Source organism: Pteropus alecto, unplaced genomic scaffold (genome assembly GCF_000325575.1).
Source record: "Pteropus alecto unplaced genomic scaffold, ASM32557v1 scaffold33, whole genome shotgun sequence".
Taxonomy (NCBI): domain Eukaryota; kingdom Metazoa; phylum Chordata; class Mammalia; order Chiroptera; family Pteropodidae; genus Pteropus; species Pteropus alecto.
Genome location: NW_006435762.1, coordinates 4,131,402 through 4,154,191, shown reverse-complemented (window position 1 = coordinate 4,154,191; position 22,790 = coordinate 4,131,402). Strand labels below are relative to the sequence as shown.

General features: G+C 37.1%; 1 protein-coding gene across 4 annotated transcripts in view; it reads left to right on the top strand.

The window, feature by feature from the left end:
• PLD1 (phospholipase D1) overlaps nucleotides 1-22,790 on the top strand; it is a 143,618-nt gene that overhangs the window by 47,729 nt on the left and 73,099 nt on the right. For all 4 annotated transcript variants that reach the window (XM_025046054.1, XM_025046055.1, XM_006910836.3 and 1 more), the window contains 4 exons: nucleotides 5,990-6,142; nucleotides 7,510-7,659; nucleotides 8,265-8,348; nucleotides 18,726-18,807. In XM_025046054.1, the coding sequence (XP_024901822.1) occupies nucleotides 5,990-6,142; nucleotides 7,510-7,659; nucleotides 8,265-8,348; nucleotides 18,726-18,807 (469 nt within the window). The remainder of the gene's footprint in view (nucleotides 1-5,989; nucleotides 6,143-7,509; nucleotides 7,660-8,264; nucleotides 8,349-18,725; nucleotides 18,808-22,790) is intronic.

Genomic DNA, 22,790 nt, shown 5'->3' with positions numbered 1-22,790 from the left:
ACGTGTAAACATGTAACTAAGCTATGTGTGTATTAAAAATATATAAACTTAAACCTGAGATCTATCTTTAAACATGTTTAAGATACACTACCAACAACAAAAACACCATTAAGTTGGGCTCTTATATTTTGGGTTTTGAAAGGATAGAAGAGATTAGAAAGAAAAGACATAAGATTAGACTAGAGAAAGTTAAAAATTTCTGTTACAAAACAATTTTACTAAAATAAAAAGAAATAATATACTATAAAATATTTGCTTTTAAATAAATTTTCTGGAACTTATATAAATGTTCCCATAAACCTGGGGTATAAGTAACATCACAGGAAATTCACAAACTCTCACTCGAGGTATCTTCCTCAGGGTTTAGAACCCTCGGGAGTAGACCAAACGCCAAGCCGGGAGAAGAGTGGAGTATACATCAGGCTGCCCCCGCCACTGCTTCCTGCCCCAAATCACGTCTCTCTGGGAGGTCGGTCTTCCCACCCACTGGGGCCCTGGTGCAGATTCCTCCTGAGCACTCCTTCCCAGTCCTTGACTTTCCCTAAGGTGTAGCTACTGCATGCCAAGCACAAGGTTTTGGACTGCAAGTACCTGCGAGTCTGAAAACTTGCTCTGGGCTGCCCGTGTGCAGAGGAGGCCAGAAGTGTTCATAGCTCCCAGGAGCAGCCCTGAGCGGAGGGCTGGCAGGAGTCCAGCCTCCTCACCCCTCGGGTGGGATGATCGTGCCGCAAGCTCTGCTCTGTCTCCCCGAGCTTCCTGGCGGGTTTGCAGCCTGACTGCCCACAATGAAGTGCATGGAAACACATCCTTCATGGCCCCCTTCCTGCTCTTCATTCCTGTTCTTCCCTACCCATGCTCCAAATAAGCTCCCTAATCAGCCACTTTGAAAACTACTTTCACTTACATCGTTGTCTCAGAGTTAACTTCTGGGGTAACCCAACTTAAGACTGTTCAAGAAATGGAAGACTTGGTCTGGTTCATTAAGTCATTTATGTAATGTCTGATGTTTGCCAGGTTGTATACTCGCTGCTGGGAAAACGGTGTGAACAGGACAAAGTCCCTGCCCTCACCCAGGTCTATTAGAGGGGAATGCAGGCGGTGGTGAAGCTGACAAGCAGTGTAAATGGTATCAGTGCAGGCAGTGACAGAGCTTTGAAGGAAAAGAAGGCAGTGGGGGTAGTGAGGGACTTGAGGACAGGAGAGGATGGCTTTAGCTCCAGCAGCCAAGAAACTTGACATTTGTTATACAAAAGAAATATACCTATTCCTGGCATTTCAACTTTGGATTAAATCAAGCTTCGACCAGGATGATCTAAGAATATATGATGTTCTTCCCTGTAACAAAATGCATCATCATTTGAAATTGCATAAATCTTCCCATGAAGATTTGAAGTCTTGGTTCTATATTAATTATATTTCCTGAGTCAAATTTGTGGTATATGAAATATTGTTATCAAATAAAGATGATAAGATATAGCTGACAAAGTTAGTTTAGAAAGTTTCCCTCAGTGGAAGACTATTAGTGTCTAAATGGGAGTTACTTTTTAAGGGTGACACTCATTCATAACTCTCTTTTTTAGTTTTATATAAAATAAAAACCATTCTGATTACTTTCTTATTTATTTTATATTGATAAATTGAGATAACGCAAATAGGGGCAATGAAATCTCACATTGTCCTTGTCTTAGGGATGTTGTAAAAGTAAAAGGAGAAAAAAAGAAAAGGCAAACAGCTAACATTTCTTCTCATGATTTTAAACATCTGCTTAAACAGCACATCTATCCAGCAACTTCTCTGTACTTGGTAGTGAACTAGATAATTTTCTTATCTCAAATAAAGAGACATATAGATGTTAAGAAATAAAGTTAGCATTTACTGAGCTATGAGGTAACCCAAGAATTTAAATTTTTAGACAGTGACAATGTCTAAATGATTTCATTTACGCTGAGACCCATTTGTGCAACTATTATTTAGGTGAGAGCGTTGCTTTGCCTGAAGACTTGCCCTGAGCTGCTGGTTAGATGCCAGTGGACATGACAGTCCCTGCTTTCATACACCTTACTTTCTAGTAGAGGAGACAGGCAATAAACAAACAGACAAATAATTCCAGATAGTGGTAAGTGCTATGAATAAGATAAACACGAGGGATTAGAGGGATGGGGGACAGAGTTTTTAGATTGAATAGCCAAGGAGGAAGATTTAAGCAGAGGGTTGATTGACAGGAACGGATCGTCCATCTGGAAAAAGCAATTTCTAGGCAGAGGAATAGCAAATGTAGAAGCCTACAGAAGAACAAGTTTGGTGAGTCTGAGCAATAGTCAGACTAAGGTGGTGGGAGAGAACAGTAGGAGATGATGCTGAGAAGGTGATGGCTGGCTCATGCTGACCCATCTGCATTTTAATGCCATGGCAAGTAGTAGCACAGGCAGGAGGCATTTTTTTAGAACAGACTATAATCTCACCTGGTTTAGAACAAAGAATATTTATAAAAGCTTAGATTTACTGGTGCCAGGCACTGTGCTAAGCAATATGCATGAGTCAGCTCAGATAATCCCCACAAACATGTAAGAGCTGGGCATTACTGTTACCCTTTTTTAATGGATTTAGACTTTAGGCTCAGTTGCCTAAGTTCACACAGTCAGACTGGTGGCATGGCTGGAGTTAGAGCCTAGGGAGGCTGACCTGAAGGCAGACGCTTGGCTGGTTGGTGGAGTCCTTTCTTGATGCATATCCTCTTGTTAAAGAGAGAAAAAAAAAAAAATCTATTGACAAAAGAGAGAAAGGGAAGAAGAGCTTTAAATAAAGACCAGGAGTCAGTTTGCTCTGATAGCTAATGATTTAAAAAGAACAACTCATCATTGTCAAAACAGAAACCATTATCATTCGTATATCCAGCTGTCACTACTAAACCAGGCCATATATCTAGGCTGCCACATGTTGGAGGGCAAGAGAGGAACCATTTACGCAGATGCCCCATGAATGTCACTCCCTAGAGTTGAGCAGTGCCCTGGCCGTGCAACACACCCAGCCCTCTCATTCTGTTGCTCAACAATGCTGTTTATAGCCTATTCAGAGCCTGTTTGCAAATTAGAGAAAAGGGCCCATTTCTGCACGATGATGCCGCCTACACTAGTGCCCTCCTTCAGCAGGCATCCTTGTGCAGGGCATGTCTGCACAGTGGTACCTCGTGGCCTATTCCTGAGGACGTTTTGTAGCCGTTGGCCCTGGTGGTTATGCCTTAAGCCTGTGCTCTCAGGAGCATTTCTGGGATTTGTTTTGTAATGGCAACGATGGGAGCTTGTGTACCTGGATATGGTCATCCCACTGTCACTCCACACTGTTGCCTCTGGTGTGGAGCTCTGGCAGGAACTGTCTCTGGTGCTATTCAGGTGTCTTTGACTTTCAGGAGGCAAGTTCACAAGCCTGGTATGTTTGACTTCTCAGACTGGCAAACCTGCCAGCTGTGGTTTTCAAAGCCTGTGGTTTCTTCCAGTCGGACAGCTGACCAGTGCTCTGGGCCTGTGCCACACTGTCTGCTCTCTAGCTTACGTCGAAATCGAGCTGAGAGACGAGACAGCAGCTAAAGAAAGAACTTTAACAGATATGTGCCCAATCTAATCTCTTTTAGCCTTAACCAAGGTTTGTCAATAGGCAGCTATGTGTCTGGACTCATAACTCAGCTATGGCCATTAGAATCACTGAGTTACCATTTGGTATCATGGCCTTAGCATTTATAGTGAGCAATGTTAAGACAATTCTTATAAAATATATAATTTTTGCATTTGCTGAAAATTATTGAGAATTTTATCCATTATATTATTTAGCTGCCTTATGCTAGGTCCCAAATGAGAAACCTCCTTTGGAATTTAATTTGGGCGAAAGGGAGACTTCTTTGTTTCTTTAATTTATTCATTTGATAAGAAAAACTAGAAAGCTCAAACCCACATTGGTGTGCCATTTTCATAATTATAATAGCACTGTTTTTAAGTATTTGCTTCCTGTTACCTTGACGTTTTGCTTTATTTAACATTATCACATGTATATCCTTTACTGTAAGTTATCCTAAGTTCATCCCATCCCCTTTTATTGGGAAGGAGATAGCCTAGATATATATTACATATATATATATTTTTAATGAAATGAAACTGTGGAAATCAATATAGATTTGTATCTATTAAATCCCAAATTATAAAGCCACTAAAACATAATGTGATTAATAATTTTGGTAAATATTTATTATAGATTTCTTTTAAATGCTGAGTTCTCATGTTACATTTACAGTATTACTTCATGTATGTTCATTTATTCTGGTCTTACCTATTTCATAATGTGCTTTATTTTGCTTAATATGTGATGTAATATGCTCATTGTTACTTTATTTGGTTATTGACCAAGTCGATGTATCACTTGCTGCACAGTTGCAGGCAAATATGAATTTATGGTGCTATGTTGCCATTTGTTATCACTTTATATCTCTCTTTCTTGCTCTTCCCACTGTCAGTGTCATGCTCATCATCTACCTCCTTACTAATCAAAGTGTGGTCCTAGCATGGGCATCACCTCTGAGCTTGTTAGAAATGTCTCATACCCTGCCTCAGACCTACTGAATCAGAACCTGGAGTTTGACAGGACCCCCAGGTGATACATATTCACAGTGAAGTGTTGTGTGAAGAGCTGTTCTGTATTATTGCAGCAGCTTGCTGACCTGCACACTACATCCCCCTTTCTCCTTCATAGCTTTTTTTCTGAAACATAGTTGCAAGGACGTTATTGCCCTGTTGCCTTCGCAGGGCGGAAGGATTTTCTTATTTAGTAAGCACTTGAGTGTTTTGTTAAAAACACAGATTGCCAGACCTTTTCAATGGATATTTGGTGGGACCTGGGAATCTATTATTGTTAACAAGCACCTGAAGAGATTCTGATGATCAGGCAAGTTTAGGAAACACTGGTTCCATGATATAAAATCACCCTCTCAGCATAGCCTTCAGGCTTTACTCAGTGTGTGACCTTTGCCCATTTTCCTTTCCTTCTCTCCGTGCCCAGCTCTCACCAAACTTTCCCAATACAAGCAGCATTTCTACTCTTTAGAGCCTTTGCGAACTCTTCCATGTGAGATGCATACCTTGACAACCAACTTTGGGCTCTATGTGTTAGGGTTCTTCCTGGCCTCGCTCGGATACCAACTCTTTAGTGAGCCACTAACTAGCTCATTCTCTTGGTCAGAACTGAGGCCTTCCAATTCCTTGCAACCATCACTGTTTGCTTTTCTTGTCTAATACCTATTCCATTCAGCTTAAAATTATCATCATTTGTGCCCCGCCAGCCTAGTAAGGTCCTTTGAGAACATGTGTGATTTATCTTTGTCCTGTTTCTACCTCTATCCTAACTCCTAGCTTATCATTGACCTTTCCGATTATGATGCTCTTAAATATATATTGAATTGAATGGAAATATACTTCTGAGAGATCATATCCCATTGAGCATTATTTATTAATGGTCTCTAAAACCACAAATAATTTGAAATGAACAACAGACTATGTGGAGTATCAGATGCTTACTAGATTTCTTTTTTTAAGGGAGATTCTACTTACTAAGAAATGTATTTGCCTCTTCTATGATATTTTATTTAGCAAATACCAACCCATTCCATTTTTCCAACAGCTGGGGCTCCTGCTATGCAACCTGCGAGTGCTACCTGCCAATATCAGGGGCATTTGTCCAGGCTTTGTCATTAGTGTTTAAAAAACTAATGTTATTTGGAGTTGCTTGGTGCCAGCACTTCTTAGAAAAACATAATAAAAAGGTTTGGGGTTGTTTTTTGTTTGTTTCACAGTCATTAAAAAAATAAATCCCCCATGTAAAAAGTAAAATAATGAATAAAATTATGCTTACCATCTGCTACTTGTTTTCTTCAGACTTGTCATATAATTTATTCTTTCTGTTTAAGTAAGTCAATGCAACTTTAAAAATCCTTATTATCTTCTCACAGGTGGTTGATAGTGAAAGATTCCTTTTTACTGTATATGAAACCAGACAGTGGTGCTATTGCCTTTGTCCTGCTGGTGGATAAAGAATTCAGAATTAAGGTGGGGAAGAAGGAGACAGAGACGAAATATGGACTCCGAATTGATAACCTGTCAAGGTAGAAATTTCAAATATTTTTAAACGAGTAAATATTTTTTGGTAAAAGTATTTTTACCAAAAACCCTGAAAAACAAAGTTTTTCTCTCAACCGTAAATGAAGGAGGTAAAACAATTTAAATGTTTGAAAATTTTTATTTAGAACACATTCTCAATTAAAAGTAATGAAACTACTTTTTTCTTGTAATAAATTTTTAAGAATAGACTATCCTTTGTGCAACAGTCAGAATAAACTATCTTGTATGTTGATATATGCCTATCTTAGCAAAACTGACTACTCAATACCATTTTGTAAAACAGATAAATTAAGGAGTCATAGTTCATATATTTAAAACATAAAATTTTACTTTATGAATTGATATCCTTTAATTAACAAGACACTTAAACAGTGATTTGATTTAGAAAAATTCTGTTTACAGACAGATTTTAAGAAAGATACCTTGAAAGGATACTCAAGTATACATTCACTATAGATTTTATTAGTGAGTGTGTATATGTCAATATATATGTTTTTTTTTTTTTTTCCTGAAAGATTGTAGTTATATAATATGTGTGTCTTTCTCTCTATATGCATTTGTCTCTATAAAGTTCATCCTCATGTTACTCATGTTGACTGGTGTGTGTGTGTGTGTGTGTGTTTATACACCTTTCCTAATATACATTTGCATGTGTGTGAGTGTACATAAAAAGATTTGGAGCTTCCTTATCACTTCTGACAATGGAAGGTTCAGGATTGGTTATTAGAAATGCAGAGGTGCTGCCATTAAACCTTCCTCCTGGTACTACATTTTTGTTTTGTGGAGGGCTATAGAAATCAGGCCACAATTCTCACTGGTCCCTGTAACAGATCCCTGAACCAGTCTTTGGGATCTCGGGGCTTGAATGTGGCATTTCGATTGGCCCTGGTGGCCTCAGAGTAGGGAAGGGATTACTCTACTAAAGCACCATCAGGATGGTGTTTCCAGAAGTGAAGGGAATGGACACTACAAGGCAGTACGAAAAGAAATGACCTCTACAGGAGCCAACACCTCTAACACTGAGACATAGGACCTCACCTTATACCTCTTCCGTTATCCTCCTCACAGCCTAGCGCAGCTCCAGGCCTATAGAAGGTATCTTTACACATGTTTGCATGAATGAATATGTAACCTGAACATTTATTTTGGGTACATTGACTATATTTTTAAATCTTGCCAAGAGTTTTTAGAAGTCTGCTCTTTTGATATAAGTAAGATGCTCTTTGCTTAAAAATTTTTAACTTATGTCTGCACTACCAAAACAAAACTGGGCATGTTTAATCCTTAAATTTATTTAAAGAGACAGAATACCGAGTGATCATTCTTTTCCACATTTTGCTTTTCTTTGAAGGACACTTATCTTAAAATGCAACAGCTATAGACATGCTCGGTGGTGGGCAGGGGCTATGGAAGAATTCATCCAGAAACACGGTGCCAACTTTCTCAAAGATCATCGATTTGGGTCATATGCTGCTATCCAAGAGAACTCTTTAGCCAAATGGTAAGAACTTTTCGCTCTAAGACTGTCAGAGTAATCACAGCATCTAATATTACAGTGGTTTAAATTCACCGGGAATTAGTTTTCAAAGCTGTGGAAAGATAAAACGCTTTATCCTTAACAAAGGCCTTTCTTTATTGGACTACCTAAGCATCAATTAGTTTTCCAATTTTTGTTTTCAAGAGTTTTTACAGTGAGCTTTAGATTTTGAAGTTTGATTTTAAAAGCTAACTTTGTACATTGTCTTACTGATGCAAATGGAATATTTAATTAAATCATTGGTCTGTTTTCCATCTCAGAAGAATAACCGTGTTTGAGTTCAACAGGAGGGGAGAATTCAGCTGACCCCGTGTGATAATGAGACCAATCAATTTGTTGTTCTCTCAGCAGAAACGAACTAACTGCTTACTTCTACCTACTTATTCTACCTTCCTATGTAACAGATGGAAGATGGTATTTTCTGTCCTTGTTTTCCAGTTACACAAAGTAAACTGGTGGCTGCGTAGGGACTCTGGGCAGTGGCTTCCATCTTTAGCCTTGCCATAAGACATGTGTCTTTTCTTCTTTGTTTTTGTAAAATAAAAATGAAAAAAAAACCTGTCTTCCAGGTATGTTAATGCCAAAGGATATTTTGAAGATGTTGCAAATGCAATGGAAGAGGCAGAAGAAGAGATTTTTATCACTGATTGGTGGTTAGTATTCATCTGTGGGGATTGCGTGGGGAGGTCTCTGCGTTTAGGAATGTACTACAGTGTTGTGTTGTTCCAGCTTCATACGTTATGAAAACCGGCAGTAGCTGCAGGGGATTTGGCCAGAGTCTTGACAGTTATCTCCAATAGCCAGTGAAAGGTCTTTTCAAAATACTAGGCATCCAGATATTTCTTGAAATATTTAGCTTGAACAATTTTGTATTTGTCTTTCTGTTTGGAAGCAGACAGCCATTATTCATGTTAGTAAAGGTTATGTTGCAAAGCAAATATAGTGGTAGAGACAATGCAAAAATAATCTTCCTTGGGTGGTCTTCCTCATTTTGGTATGTTTGTCACCAGGTCCAGTGAATATACTTTTTCTGAATTGTCCCTTTGAAATTAAAATGATTTCATTTGATCATTAATGTTAAAATGCCCTTGGTAATGACTAAGCCTGGTGAGCTTTTTTAGAGATACGGCAGGTTTCAACTTTCCTACTCCCTTTAAAAATATCCATGAGCTTTAGGATGCTTATTAAAACACAAGAAATCTTATATCTAAAACTCATTCAGCTCCTGGGAAACCTTACTCCTAGAGTTGGGGTAGTCGGACTTTAAGTTCCATTTACCCATCTGCCTGGACAGTTAAAAACCATTACAGATGCCAGCATTGACTATGATGGAGATGAAAATGTTTAAAATGTGTTTTCCTTCTAAGAACTTAGTTGCTTGAAATGCCCCTATTTTTCTCTATCCTGTTTCTTTCCACATGCTACCTTATATATGAACTGGAAAAATGTCATCAAAATTTATCTCTTTCTCATTCTAGATTTTTTGAAGGGCAGAGGGAGAGTAGTTAGGAATGTGAATTCATTTTCTTCTCTTTTGCTTTACTGGTATGAAGCCATAATTCTCGGGCATGCTTTTTCAACCAAGGACCTACTGGAATTGGGTCAGATGACTCTGTTGTGGAGTATTGTCCCATGCATCATAAGATGTTTAGTACCATCAGTATCTCTGGCTTTTATTCATTAGATGCCAATAGCAAGATCCTAGTGATGATAACTGAAATGTCTTCAGACACTGCCAGATGTCCACTCGGGGCAAAGTCTCTCTTGGTTGACAGTCATTATCTAGAGCAATAGATAAGGTATGTGCTGGCCAGCACATCTACAAATCAATTTATTTTCATGTTTATGGAGGACCTTAATCTCGACCTTTACATTCTTGCTGAATTTGTCTCTTCAGTCAGTTATGAGGCATAAAATAAAGTTTCCGACTTAGGCACTATTTATTTGGTTGAATACTTTCTAAATACTTATGGAAATAAATTCAAGTTTAATGTTGTACTATATTTCTTTAAAATATTTCTGGAAGTTTGATGAAGACATGAGAGAGACTGAAAATAGTTTTTCCACTGAGCCCAGGTTTTTATGTTTTATGCAACAAAATAATATCCCCCTTGAAGATTCCGAACACTAAAATACAGACTCACATATAAACATCTAAAGAGATGGAACCCTGAATGCTTTCTGCTGTCAGAAAAATGAATCAAGTTATTTCTTTTTCCTGACTAAACTAAGATAACATCTTATTACAACACTCTCTTTGAAATAAAACCTTTGCAGTAACTTCCCTCATAACAAGTGAAGAAAATTCTTGTCATGCAAGTATATTGTGAAAGGGAGTATTCAAAAACTTAACCATACCCTGTTAAGTTTGGATCTGAGAGAATGATAATAAGCATAGGGAGAAAATGTGCATGCCTTTTAGGAACTTCTAATATAATTCAAGAGACATCATATATTAAGTGAAAATGATATTAATGTTTCCAACACAATTATTATGCAAGCAAAGGCAGATATAGTGAAAGGAGAAACAACTTGGAACCTAGAAATGCTTTGTTCCTTTGTTCATTAATTTTACTACCTAGTCATTCATTTGTAAATTTATTCACTCATTCATTCCAGAGCTATTTAGTGAGCCCACACTGTGACAGGTATTGAACCAGGCCGTGTGCTTATAAAGATGAGTGAGAAGCAGCCCCTACCCTGGAACAATATAGAGTCAGGAAGTCTACATTCAACAGTGGATTGAGGAAAACCCAGTGATGAGGATCCCCGTAGCAGAAGGCCTGATGGGAGCACAGTGTAAAAGGCAGTAGCTGAGCCTGCAGGAGGGGGCTATGGAAGCTTCACGGAAAAGGATGCCGGCCTGGGTCCCAGCCATGGAGTTGGCTAGATGAAGACAGGTGAATGTTTTAGGTAAAGGGATAGCCAGGACTAAGGCATAGAGGTGTGAGAGAGCACAGCAATCTTGGAGTTGGGTAGAGGTTATATACAGCTTAAGCATAGCATTCGTAGGGATGGTGGTTGGAGATGACACTCAAAAGAGGGGTTAGGGCCAAAATGTGAATGCGGTGGGCGAGCTGCTCAGGAGTTTGCAATTAATCCTTTGAACATTGGGAACCACGTTCCCCCATTCCCATGTTCCCAGTGTGGGCTTTTTGATCAAATTTGTTTTCTGAAAAGGACCACTCTGGTAATAGTATAGAAGATGAATTGAACAGTGGTTGTAGAGGCCATTTAGCAAGCTATTGTTGTGGTACAGGAGAGAAATGGTAAAGGTCTCTGCACAGACCACCTTAGGAGCCTATTAGTAACTTGGAGCAAGTCGCGTTAACTTTTCCAAAGTGTAGTTTCTAGGGCATAGTTGAAGTAACAGTAACAATAATAGCTACTATTTGTTGAATTCTTACTAGATGCCAAGACTGTGATATAGAGGAGTCAATTGAGAGTCAACGAGGCAGATTAGGGAACTGCCCACGATCACACAGTTAGGACATGCCGGTGCTGGCTTGGATCCAAGTGTGTCTGCTCCAAGACCTGCATATCATGTGGGGCCACCTCTCAGAGGAAGGGCACTGCCTGCTGTCTAAAGTTCCTGTTAGCTCTGAGATTCTTTAAGTGAAGATTGAATTTTTTTAAAGTTTCCGGATAAAGTAGTAATCAGATTTGGGTAGATTTATTCAGGAGAAATTTTCTGAAGCAGTAAATCCTAAGGTAGGCTGTAAAGTTAGAAGAGAGAATGATTTCTTAACCAGCTCAGACTATCTGTAAATTCAGGTGATGAGTACAATCTAGCTAGATATTTAAAGTACTAAAAGAGATAGTTTCTATATAAACACCAGTGAGCATTTATCACTTGTTTATCTGGATCAACCAGAAGAACATGTATTTTAGGTCTTTTCTGTGCTTGCTACTGTTTCACATCACCCGTGAACTAAATATCCGGTGTTTGTTGGAGTAAGTCCTAAAATGAGGTAGGAGACCAAGATGAGGCTTCCAGCTCCATTGGTAAGTTGCTGCAACTTAGGATAGACCAAAGAACATAGCTTAGTTCAGCTTTCCTCTTGACAATGGTGGTTGTGATTAGCACTGTCCAGCAAGGATGTGTGGAGCAAGTATGTTGAGTCTTTGCCCAGACTGGTTCTCTGGCCTTTCGTGGGGAAGGGGGGGGGCGAGAGGGCTAGATATTTAAAGTACTAAAAGAGATAGTTTCTATATAAACACCAGTGAGCATTTATCACTTGTTTATCTGGATCAACCAGAAGAACATGTATTTTAGGTCTTTTCTGTGCTTGCTACTGTTTCACATCACCCGTGAACTAAATATCCGGTGTTTGTTGGAGTAAGTCCTAAAATGAGGTAGGAGACCAAGATGAGGCTTCCAGCTCCATTGGTAAGTTGCTGCAACTTAGGATAGACCAAAGAACATAGCTTAGTTCAGCTTTCCTCTTGACAATGGTGGTTGTGATTAGCACTGTCCAGCAAGGATGTGTGGAGCAAGTATGTTGAGTCTTTGCCCAGACTGGTTCTCTGGCCTTTCGTGGGGAAGGGGGGGGGGCGAGAGGGGAGGCGGGGAGTCCCTGTGGGGTGCACCACAACTTTTGTACTGAATCTGTGCATTAAACAGGTCAGAGATAGGACTAATAAAATTGGAGAATAAAGAAAAAAACAATAAGCATGTATTATTAAAGGGAGTGGTTTATAAGAGGAAGAGAAACGGAAGAGAGATAAGCAACTGGGCTAGAGACAAAGGTTATAATGTAAATAACAAAATCAACATTTCAATTTTGACTGGCTCACAAGCTCAGACTATTCTAAGTAGGAGAATACATTTAAGTTAATTTTAATGTTGTGAGCGTTTCTCAAATGGTAGGTTGCAACTCTATAGTAAATACTTATTAAAATAATTCAGTGCGTTACAATCAAGATTTTTTTAAAGAATGAGATAGGATAGGAAAAGAAAGAAGGGAAAGGAAAGGTGTAACTTAAGTGGTAGTAGGGTTATTATTTTGGGAAATTTTTATGTCAATAGTAAATGATAGACAGACAGACAGATAGATGAAGTTATTGGGATGGATGTATAATGTATTCCTGTGGATCATGATCCAAAATGTTTGAAAGCCACTGACTTTCAACAGTGGTGGCAAACTTTTTTGTAAAGGGCTGGATAGTAAATATTTTAGACTTTTCGGGTCACATATTGTCTGTGACACATATTTGTGTGTGTGTGTGTGTGTGTGTGTGTATGTGTGTAATAACCCTTTAAAACTGTAACAATCATTCTTTGCTCATGTGTCACACTAAAACAGGGCCAGATTTGGCTTATGGATCATAGTTTGCCAACCCTTGTCTTAGAAAGTAGCTTTAAGCTACTGTGTATCAATACTAAGAGCTAAGTGCATGGTTAACTTTTAAGAAACTATCGATCTGTTTTCTGAAGTGGTTGTACCATTTAAAATTCTACCAGCAGTATATGAAAGTTCCAGTTCCTCCTCCTCATTGCTTGCTTTTGGTGGTGTTGTGTTTGTTAATGTTAATGTTGGCCATTCCAAAAGCTTTGCAGTAGTGTCTTATTGTAGTTTTAACTTGCATTAGCAACATGTTTTCATGTAAAGCATATTTTCTTGTGATTTTTGGATGTTTATTTAGCTTTTTAAGAAACAAATGTTCAAATATTTTTTTCCTTTTTTATTGGCTTTTCTCTTTATTCTTGAGCTGTGTGAGATCTTTATACATTCTAGTCACAAGTTGCTCCATTTCATTCTGGCTTTCATGGTTTCTGGTAAGAAATTTACAGTCATTTGAGTCATTGTTCCCCTCTAAATAACACATTGTTTTTCTTCTGAGTGCTTTCAACATTTTCCCTGTTTTTAGTTTTCAGCAGTTGGATTATGATGTTTCAGTTTTCCCATTTGGGGTTCACTGAGCTTCTTAAATCTAGGTTTATGTCATTCACCAAATATGAGAAATTTTTGGCCTTTATTTCTTGAAACTTTTTTTTTGTACTTCCTTATTTCTCCTTTCCTTTTGAATCTCCAAAGACACAGATAGTGTCTTTTAGTATCGTCCCACAGATCTCTGAGGCTCTGTTAATTTTTTTTCAATCTTTTTTTCTCTTTGTTATTCACATATGATGATGTCTTTCAGATCTCTGATTCTTTCCTTTGTCACTTTCATTATGATATTGAGACTATTCAGGGAGAGTTTGTACATTTTTTGTAGTTGTATTTTTCAGTTTGAAAATTTCTCTTTGGTTCTTATTTATATCTTTTCTTTGCTGAGACTCTCTGTCTTTCCATTTATTTTAAAAGTGTTCACCCTTAATTGTCGAAACCTTTTTATAATATCTGACAAAGAATTAAAGTACTAATTTCAAAATCTATGTCACTTTGTCATTGGAATCTGTTGATTGTCTTCCTGAAACTTCAGGTTTTTTGATTCTTTTTCATATCATGTAATTTTTTATTCCATCTGGAGTTTTCGAATATTATGACTTTGGATCTTATTTACATCTTATAGAGAATGTTGATATTTTTGTATTAGCATGCAATTAGCTCACTTGTTCCAACTAGTCTTCTCTGTGTTTTTAATGTTGGTTTTGTTTTCAAACCCTTTGCAGTGTTGTTCAGATTTGTCCCCCATGTGCTCCATCTAGTGGCCAATTGGGGCAGTGCTCTATTTCTTAGTTCTGTTCTCAAACTCCGGTATAATATTTAGGGTCAAATCTATGCATGGGCAGCTTGGGAGTGAGCTAGAAGTCATAAACAACTTTATAGGGTTTCTTTCTTTAGTTCTTCCCTCTCCGTGATCTCCCCACTAGTTTTGGGTTCTCTGTGGCTTCCGTTTTGTAGTCCTCTAGCTGGAAAGGTGGGGCTTTATTTACTGTTTGCCAACACATTTTCTGCAATGACACGTGTGTCCAGAACCAAGCAACGGATATTTACATTGCCTTCTTGGAACCAAAGCTTTTCCAGTTGGGGAGGAAAGTTCCACTCCCTCATAGTTTTTGGAGCCTGAGGACCTCTCTCTACCACCTCTATCACTGCCAGAAGATCCCACTCTTTCTCCTCAAGCCTAAACTACAGGACTTCACCTGGAGTTCTCTCTACTTGTGCCAGTGCCCTTTTCCAGGTTCTCCTGCCAGGCTAAGGAATCAGAGGGGAGAAAAAAACAAACAAACAGTAAAATCGCCACTGGTTAGATGGAATGTCAAATTCTTCTTCCTTAATGTTGAGTCTTCCAATTCGTGAATAGTGTATATATCTCTCCATTTTATTTTGTTCTTATTTAATTTTTCTCAACAATGTTTTATACTTTCTATATACACATCTTGCACACATTTTGTTAAGTTTATCACTAAGCAAATCATGTTTTTGGATGCTATTGTAAATGGTATTTTTAAAAATCCATATTTCAATTGTTCATTGCTGGTATATAGAAAGAAATACAATTGATTTTTTTCATGTCGATTTTATATACTGCAACCTTGCTTAATTCACTTATTAGTGCTAGTAGCTTTTCTTATAGATAACTTAGGATCTTCTGCATAGATGATCATGTGATGAGTGAATAACAACAGTTTTACTTTTTCCTTTCTAATCTATATGCCTTTTATTTGCCTTATTGCATTGGCTAGGATTATCAGTAAAATGTAGACTAGAAGTAATGAGAATGGACATCTTTGCCTTGTTCTCAGTTTTAAGAGAAAAGCATTTAGTCTTTCATTATTATGCATTAGGTAGATATTTTTTATAGGTGCCTTTTATTACTTTGAGGAAAGTCCTTTTTACTTATAATTATGGAGAGTTTTTATTATGAATGAGTATTAAATTTTATCAAAACTTTTGTCCGCATTTATTAAAACGAACATATTTCTTTTTCTGTTAATGTGATGAATTGCTTTGATTTTCAACTTTTAACCCAACCTTGCATTCTTAGGATAACTTCACTTTGTTATGATCTATTATCCTTTTTGTAAGTTGTGGGATTTTGGTAAAGATTTTTACCTCTATGATCGTAAGATGTGTTGTTCTTAATTTTTTATTTTCTTAAATTGTCTATGTTTGGTTTCTTTATTTGGATAATGCTAGAGCCTCTTCACATAAGTTAGTGAGGGTTCCCCTTCCTTTGTTTCCTGAAAGAATTTGGGTAAGATTGATATTATTTCTTATGTATTCTATAGAATTTTCCTATAAAGTTGTTGGGATCTGTAGTTTTCTTTATGGAAAAGTTTTAAATTATGATTTCATTTTTTAAATAGCTATAGGGCTAGAGTCTCAAATTATTTTTGCTTTATTTTGATACCTTTTATTTTTAAGGAAGTCGTCTATTTTATCTAAATTATATTTATTCATGTAATGTCATTTATATTTTATTATTGATTTAATATTATTTTAATGTCTGCAGGCTTGTAGTGATTTCTCTCACACTCATTTTTTTATATTGATAACTGTGCTTCTCCCTTTTTCTTTTTTTAAAACAAGTTGACATTATTATTTTTTGTCTTCCAATCCTTGTATATAAGCATACATATATTTTATAAAGTTGATATAATAGCATATGTAAAATTGTATATTTCTCCATCTGAGATTATATTAAATAGTTTTCAATGGCAATGTATTTATTTAATCATTAAAAAAATACTTTATTGAGGTATGATTGACTTTCAAAAAGCTGTTCATGTTTAATGTATAAAACTCGATGAGTATTTGAAGTTCATAGAATTATTCAGCCTTAAAAAAAGAAGGAAATCCTGCCATTTTAACAACTTGGATGAACCTGGAGGACATTATGCTAAGTGAAATAAGCCAGACACAGAAGAACAAATCATACACAATCCCATTTATATGAGAAATCTCAAATAGTCAAACTCTCTTTAAAAAAAAATAAGGCTAAAAGTTTATCAATTTTATTAATCTTTTCAAAGAGCTAGCTTTTGCTTTTATTGTTTTCTCTACTGTTTTTCTGTTTAATATTGCATTGAGTTCTGCTCATCTATTATTCCCTTCCTTCTTCTTACATTAGGTTAAATCTGTTCCTTTTTCTATCTTCTTAAGACGGAAGTTCTGAATATTGATTTTAAACGTTGTCTTTCTCATATAAGCATTTACAGCTGTAAATCTTCTAAGAGGAAAGTTTACTTGGAGGTCCATGTTAACATCTATGAAATCAGGATACATCTTAGCCTCAGTAATATCTTACAGTTATAACTGTCATCATTTTTTTCTTACTTAGTGGTGCACATAGTAATGATGTGACTTGGTGTCCTGAATCCAATGAAATGCAGTATTATACAATTCTTTTGAACTTTGTGTACCTAATAATTACTTAATAAAGATCTTGACACAGTGATGCTTATGTGTCATAGCTGCTCTCTCCTTGCTATTGTTTATATTTTATTTGTAGCATAGTTATCAGTTTTTCATCTTTTTATTATCCTGAAAATTGAGGGCTCCTTGAGAGCTGTCTTAACATCCTCCAAAGTATCTAGTAGAATGTTCTACTTATAGGGTACACAATGCTTGTGTATTAAACAAAGGGTAAGAAAGACTTAATTGCTGAGCATAGCATTGGAAGTGGCCCCCAAACTGAAGCCCTGTGAGCCCATAATTAACATGTACATCAAAAAATTGCTAGTATGTATACGTTGTTGGATATATCTCATCTCTTTGAGCTAGCAGTGCACAGTGATGTACTTTTCTGTTAAAACAGAACTCTTTTTAATTCATCTTAGATCTTTTCCTATGAATTGCTACATTTTTGTTTGTTTGGACATAGATTACCTAATGTTTCCTATTTCGAATTTAATATACAAATATTCATACTGTACATACTCCACCATTTGTCTGTTTTCTTATTTATCTTACCCAATATGTGTTTCCTTTGGATATTTTATGTCTGGGTTTTTATATTTTTTAACTGAATTAAATAGAGCATCAAATTATTGCTTTTAATCTCTTTAGCTCCTTAAAACCCTGTTGTTTTCACATGCTTAGAGGGCTCCAGAGCAAGGCAGTATTATAGGCTTTATACAGTCTCCTCCTGCTCCTCCAGGTGTAGCATTTCAGCAGATGAAGTTTTCTTTATTGTTTGTATTTCCTCATTATGGGAGAGTTATATCACATACAGATTTAACTCAGACACTAACTTTAGAACTCAACTCCAAGGGAAGAAGTGACTCAACTGTATGCTTACCTGCCTATGGCACTATTAAAGAGAAGAGCCCAGGGGTCCATGCTCACATTGGAAAAATTGCATCGGCAAACCTGCTTCCTTCCTAGCTCTGAAAGACACAGGTTCCACAGACACTGCTCCTTGGTATAGGAAGCCAGCATTTTATGTTTATCAATCAGAACACTTATGGCTTGGATTACAAGAATGCTCATCTAAAGGTGGCTTAAACAATGAGGATTAATTTTTCTCAATGAGGACTCCAAAGTTAGGCAATTCTAAAGTTGGTGGAGTGGCCTAGTGATTTCAGGTCTTCCTCTTAGAATTTCAACATGGCTGCAGCTTTCTAAGCATCATAGCCCGACATAACACATGTCCTAAAGACGCTTTTCCTGTTTTGAATGAATGTACCTCCCTCTCATCAAAGAAGGAAATCTTTCCCATTAACCCCACGTGTACCTCCTCGTATATGTCATTGTCCAGGATTGTGTCACATTGTGCTCCAGCTGCACAGGAGTCTGGGGAAGCAAGTCTGTAGAATATTCACACTCTTTAGTGGGAGGTAGGCTCTGACTACAAGGAAGAAGGTGAGTGGCTGCTAACTGGGCAACCAATAGTATCTGTTTGTGAATGTATACGTGTGCATGTGTGGGTAAGGTATATATAGAGAGAAATCTAGACTGACTTTTTGTTTGGGTTAAGTCTCTCGTTCCCATATGAACTTGTATGTGGCCTCAGAGCAGAACTATGGATGACCCACTACAGTGGAGGATGACGATGGCATTTGGGCTAAAGTTGCCTTTGCTTTCTATGACACAATCAGAACTTTACGTTTTTAGTTACTTGAAATTTTGTGATTTCAGGTTGAGTCCAGAAATCTTTCTGAAACGCCCGGTGGTTGAAGGAAATCGTTGGAGGCTGGACTGCATTCTTAAACGAAAAGCAGTATGTACTTTCCAAACAAATGCTGATACGATTTCTTAAATGTGTATTGCCTCAGAAATGCCTTTCCTTTTTTAAATTTTTTCATATGTATTATAGTTTTTTTCTTTAGAGTTTGACAAAAAGTAGAATATTTACTGTTTTCATGTTCATTTGGTTATGATTTTTTTCCTGTTACTTTTGGGTACATGATATTTTAGCCTAATTTACAGCATGGATTATTTTAGTAATTCTAATTTTTGTTTTTTGATCAGCTATGAGCAGTTTATTTTATGGGCAAAAACTTGTAATGAAGTTTCATCATTGAATAATAAATGATGAAATGAAACATAGCATTTTATTTTGTTTTATTTACTGTTCCATTGTTTGAGCAAAACAACCAGTCATCTGACATTTCAGTCAGATGGGGTCAAGCTGATCTTGAAAAATATCAAAGAGGAGGGACATTAAGAATTGGTGCTGTTTTGATTCCAATTTTGGAACAGTTCATGGTAATAATGTGAAATTTTTTCTTGTGCAGTTGACCCTGTAGATTTTGGGTAAGCATTGAGTGTGCACTTTTTGTTATCAAAAGTAAATAACTGAAGCAGTTATAGGTTTGCCAGTGACAACTTTACATTCATATTTCTGATGAATTTTTTTTAATATAGTTGGCCCTAAACCCACTTAAATTACGCTCAATTAGAATAGATCTGGATTTATTATTAATCATGTCCAAATTGGGGAGTGCTAGCCTTTTCACTATTACTTGAGACTGTTTTCATCTTTTTTTATTCTATCATTAAACATTCTAGCAGATCCTAAGTCACGAGGGCAGCATTTTCCTATTTCTCACAGTCTTATTCATCTCTTTTTTCCCATCCTTGACATTCCCTACCCTTTCCCATTCACTTTTACTTCTCCTTCCAATGTCTTTTCCCCATGCCTTTACTTTAGGATTTCTGCAGATATCCATAATATAGTCAGAACTCATTGCTAATATTGATGGCAGAAGTCGATAATCTTTATTTCAGACCCATGCCAAACAGCATCATTTTCATGGCTAGTTTAATTTGTTGTCTCAACAAAATTCTTTTCATAAAATTGGAAATTCTGGTCTTGAAAAAGCATTATTTGCATATTTATTACATAATTCAGCATACAGTTACTGAGTATCTCCTGTGAGCCAGGTACTACACTAATTACTAAAGATGCCGTGTGTGTGAACAGGATTCCATCTCTGCCTGTGAATGGCTTGCTAAAGGACTCATGTCCTGAGTTCAGTCCTAGCCTTACCAAACTTCTTTCTGTATGTTGAATGGGCTATAGCTTTCTCCCTGTTTCTCTCTATGAAATGGCACCTTTTCCATTTCTCTTCAAGATTCCATTTTAAAGTTTCTCCAATCTTGCCTCACAATTATCAGTTATACTAGTTAATCCTCTCCTCATAGTACTTATCCAATACTTTACTGTTTTAGGTTTCAATCAGCATGTTCAATGCATGCCTACCATGTGCCGGGCTTTTGGCTAATCATACGGGGATGCACATAAATAACAAACTTGATTCTTGATCTGAAAGAGCTTAAAAATCTACTCAAGAGTCAATTGGGTACAGAGACGAGCCGAGATTCAAAGGCAGGTGGGAGAGTATTGGGCAGGTCTGGTGGGGAAGCCTCTCACAACATGAGGGATTTAGGGCATTTAGGATGGGGGAAAAAATTTAAAAGACGTTTCTAGGTACAGGAAATATGGTGAAGAAACATTCCGGACTCAGGAATTCAGAAGGCTTTGTCAGTCATAGTATGGTGACAAGGTTGATTACACCTGAGTATTAGTGTAGGTAGGATGGTGATCAAGCTGGAAAAGCAGGCTACAGCTAGGATATGGAGGCTTTGTAAACCAAGTCAGTGGTTTGAACTTTATGGAGTACAGTGGGAGCTACTGTGAGAGGGGTGGGTGTGATGGATGAAGGATGATCTGATTGAAATGATGTGTTGGGAATGTGAATCTGGTAGTGGGAGGAAGTGGGAAGAACTCAGATTCAGAGAGCTAAATTTTAGATCACTTGAGTCTGAGATGCCTACAGGACATCTAAGTAAACTTCAGAAAGCTCGTCAATGCCAGAGCAGGGCTCAGGAGGAAGATCCCGCAGGCCTGGCTCTCCATCTAATGTTAGCCAAGAAAATATTTTTGCCTAATAATGGTGCTTCGTTTATTCACTTCCTGAAACTCGGTGTTCACCTGGGACCTCACCAGGGCTCATCGCCCATAAAAGCAAAGAGAAGCCAGCCATGCTAGTGATAGAATAAGCAACTGGACAGGTAAACTAAGGGTAATAAACAAACACATGCCAACAACTTTTAAATTGCACGTAATAATTTTTAAAATGTCCTAAGGAAATAGTAATACTATGAAATACTAATTTCTCAGTGGTACATTTAGCAAAATTGCTCTCCCTTAATCTAACTACACCATCTTATTATTTTGGTCATAAATTTTTAACATTCAGATAATTCCAGATTGACATTTCAAATGCTCATAAATGCTACTTCATATAAATAATTTAGTTTCTGAAAGCCACTATTTTTATGAAGTAGCGGGTTGATAATAACATTTTTTCTTGCATTAATGGGTCCCAGAGGTCCACTATGTTGATTAAAATAAATTATTTTTTCTTCTATCTTATTGTACAGATTTTTTAGGAAGGAATTTTGTGTCTCTGCCTCATAGCTAACACATAGGGAAACATCTCGTATAATGGCTGTTTCTTAGGGGAAAAAATGTAAATTTTGTTTCTCTGGTTATAACCAAGTTGATATTTTCCTGTTTCTTTGGCCTTCTGAGATGCAGTATCATCATTTAAAATAGTATAAACCAACCTTGAGAAACAGAGTGTTTGCAACTCAAATCAGCATCAAGGTTTTCTACAGTTTGGCATTTACTGCAGTAAGAAGTAAGATCCTTTTTACCGTAGTTATGGTAACCCTTTCCCTGTACCTAATTTGTGTATTTCAACCTTAGCAATATGTGATATTTCCTGATGAGACTTGCACCAAAAGAATCTTAAAGTGCAGCAACCTGTAGACTGACAGAAAAAGATTTAGGTCCCCAGGGGGATTGTGTCATCAGGTTAATTTCTTACTGTCCTGAACCACAAGGCACATTCTACAATTGCCATCAGTGAGTAATATAACAGAAAGATGTCCAGGTTTGTCAAATGAAATGAATAATCACATCTCCACGCAGAAAAATCAAAGGGAATCTTATCAAAGTGGGGGCCTAGAAAGGGCATGGTAGGGAAGGGGAGAAGGGATCTTCAACCTTGAAGACTGCTTTAAACAGAACGGTTTTAAAAAAAAAGGCACATGAGCATTTGTGCACTTACATCCCAATCTTGCCAACATTTAAATGGTAAGGATACAATTTCTTTTTAAACTTTACTTTTTATTTTCCTAAAATATTGCACCCCCTGGGAAAGCCCTTCACAAGTGATAAAATTAGTGATTATCCTGTTGATGTGTACTCTATACTATCTTCAAGCAGTGAACAAACTTGGCTGCATCTGGAAAATATTTTGACCACAGTACTTTGAACAATCAGAGAAAAAGTTGGCTCAGAAACAGTCTCTTCATTTCAACTATGGAAAAGTTTTATTTTTCTGGTCTTCACATGTATTATGTATATGTAATTGTGTCTGTTCTACTTGATTAAAAACTAGTTAGAAAAGAAAATAGAACTTTCATCTTCGGAAATTCAGGTTCCATGAAGTTTATTCTATAGGACCTTTGGGTTAGTTGATTTCAACACGGATAAGAAGCATGGCATTGCGTAGTGAACTCCAGGCCATCCCTGTTCCTACTTCCCCTGTTAATACTTTCGTTTCCCCTCTCTAAGCAAAAGTAATTTCCCCTAGGGTCACTAAAAAGCATTGGTAAAACATTTAATGTTTCAAAGTATACTTTTTAAATTACAGAATTAACATCAGTTTTTTGTTGTTGTTTTCTAAT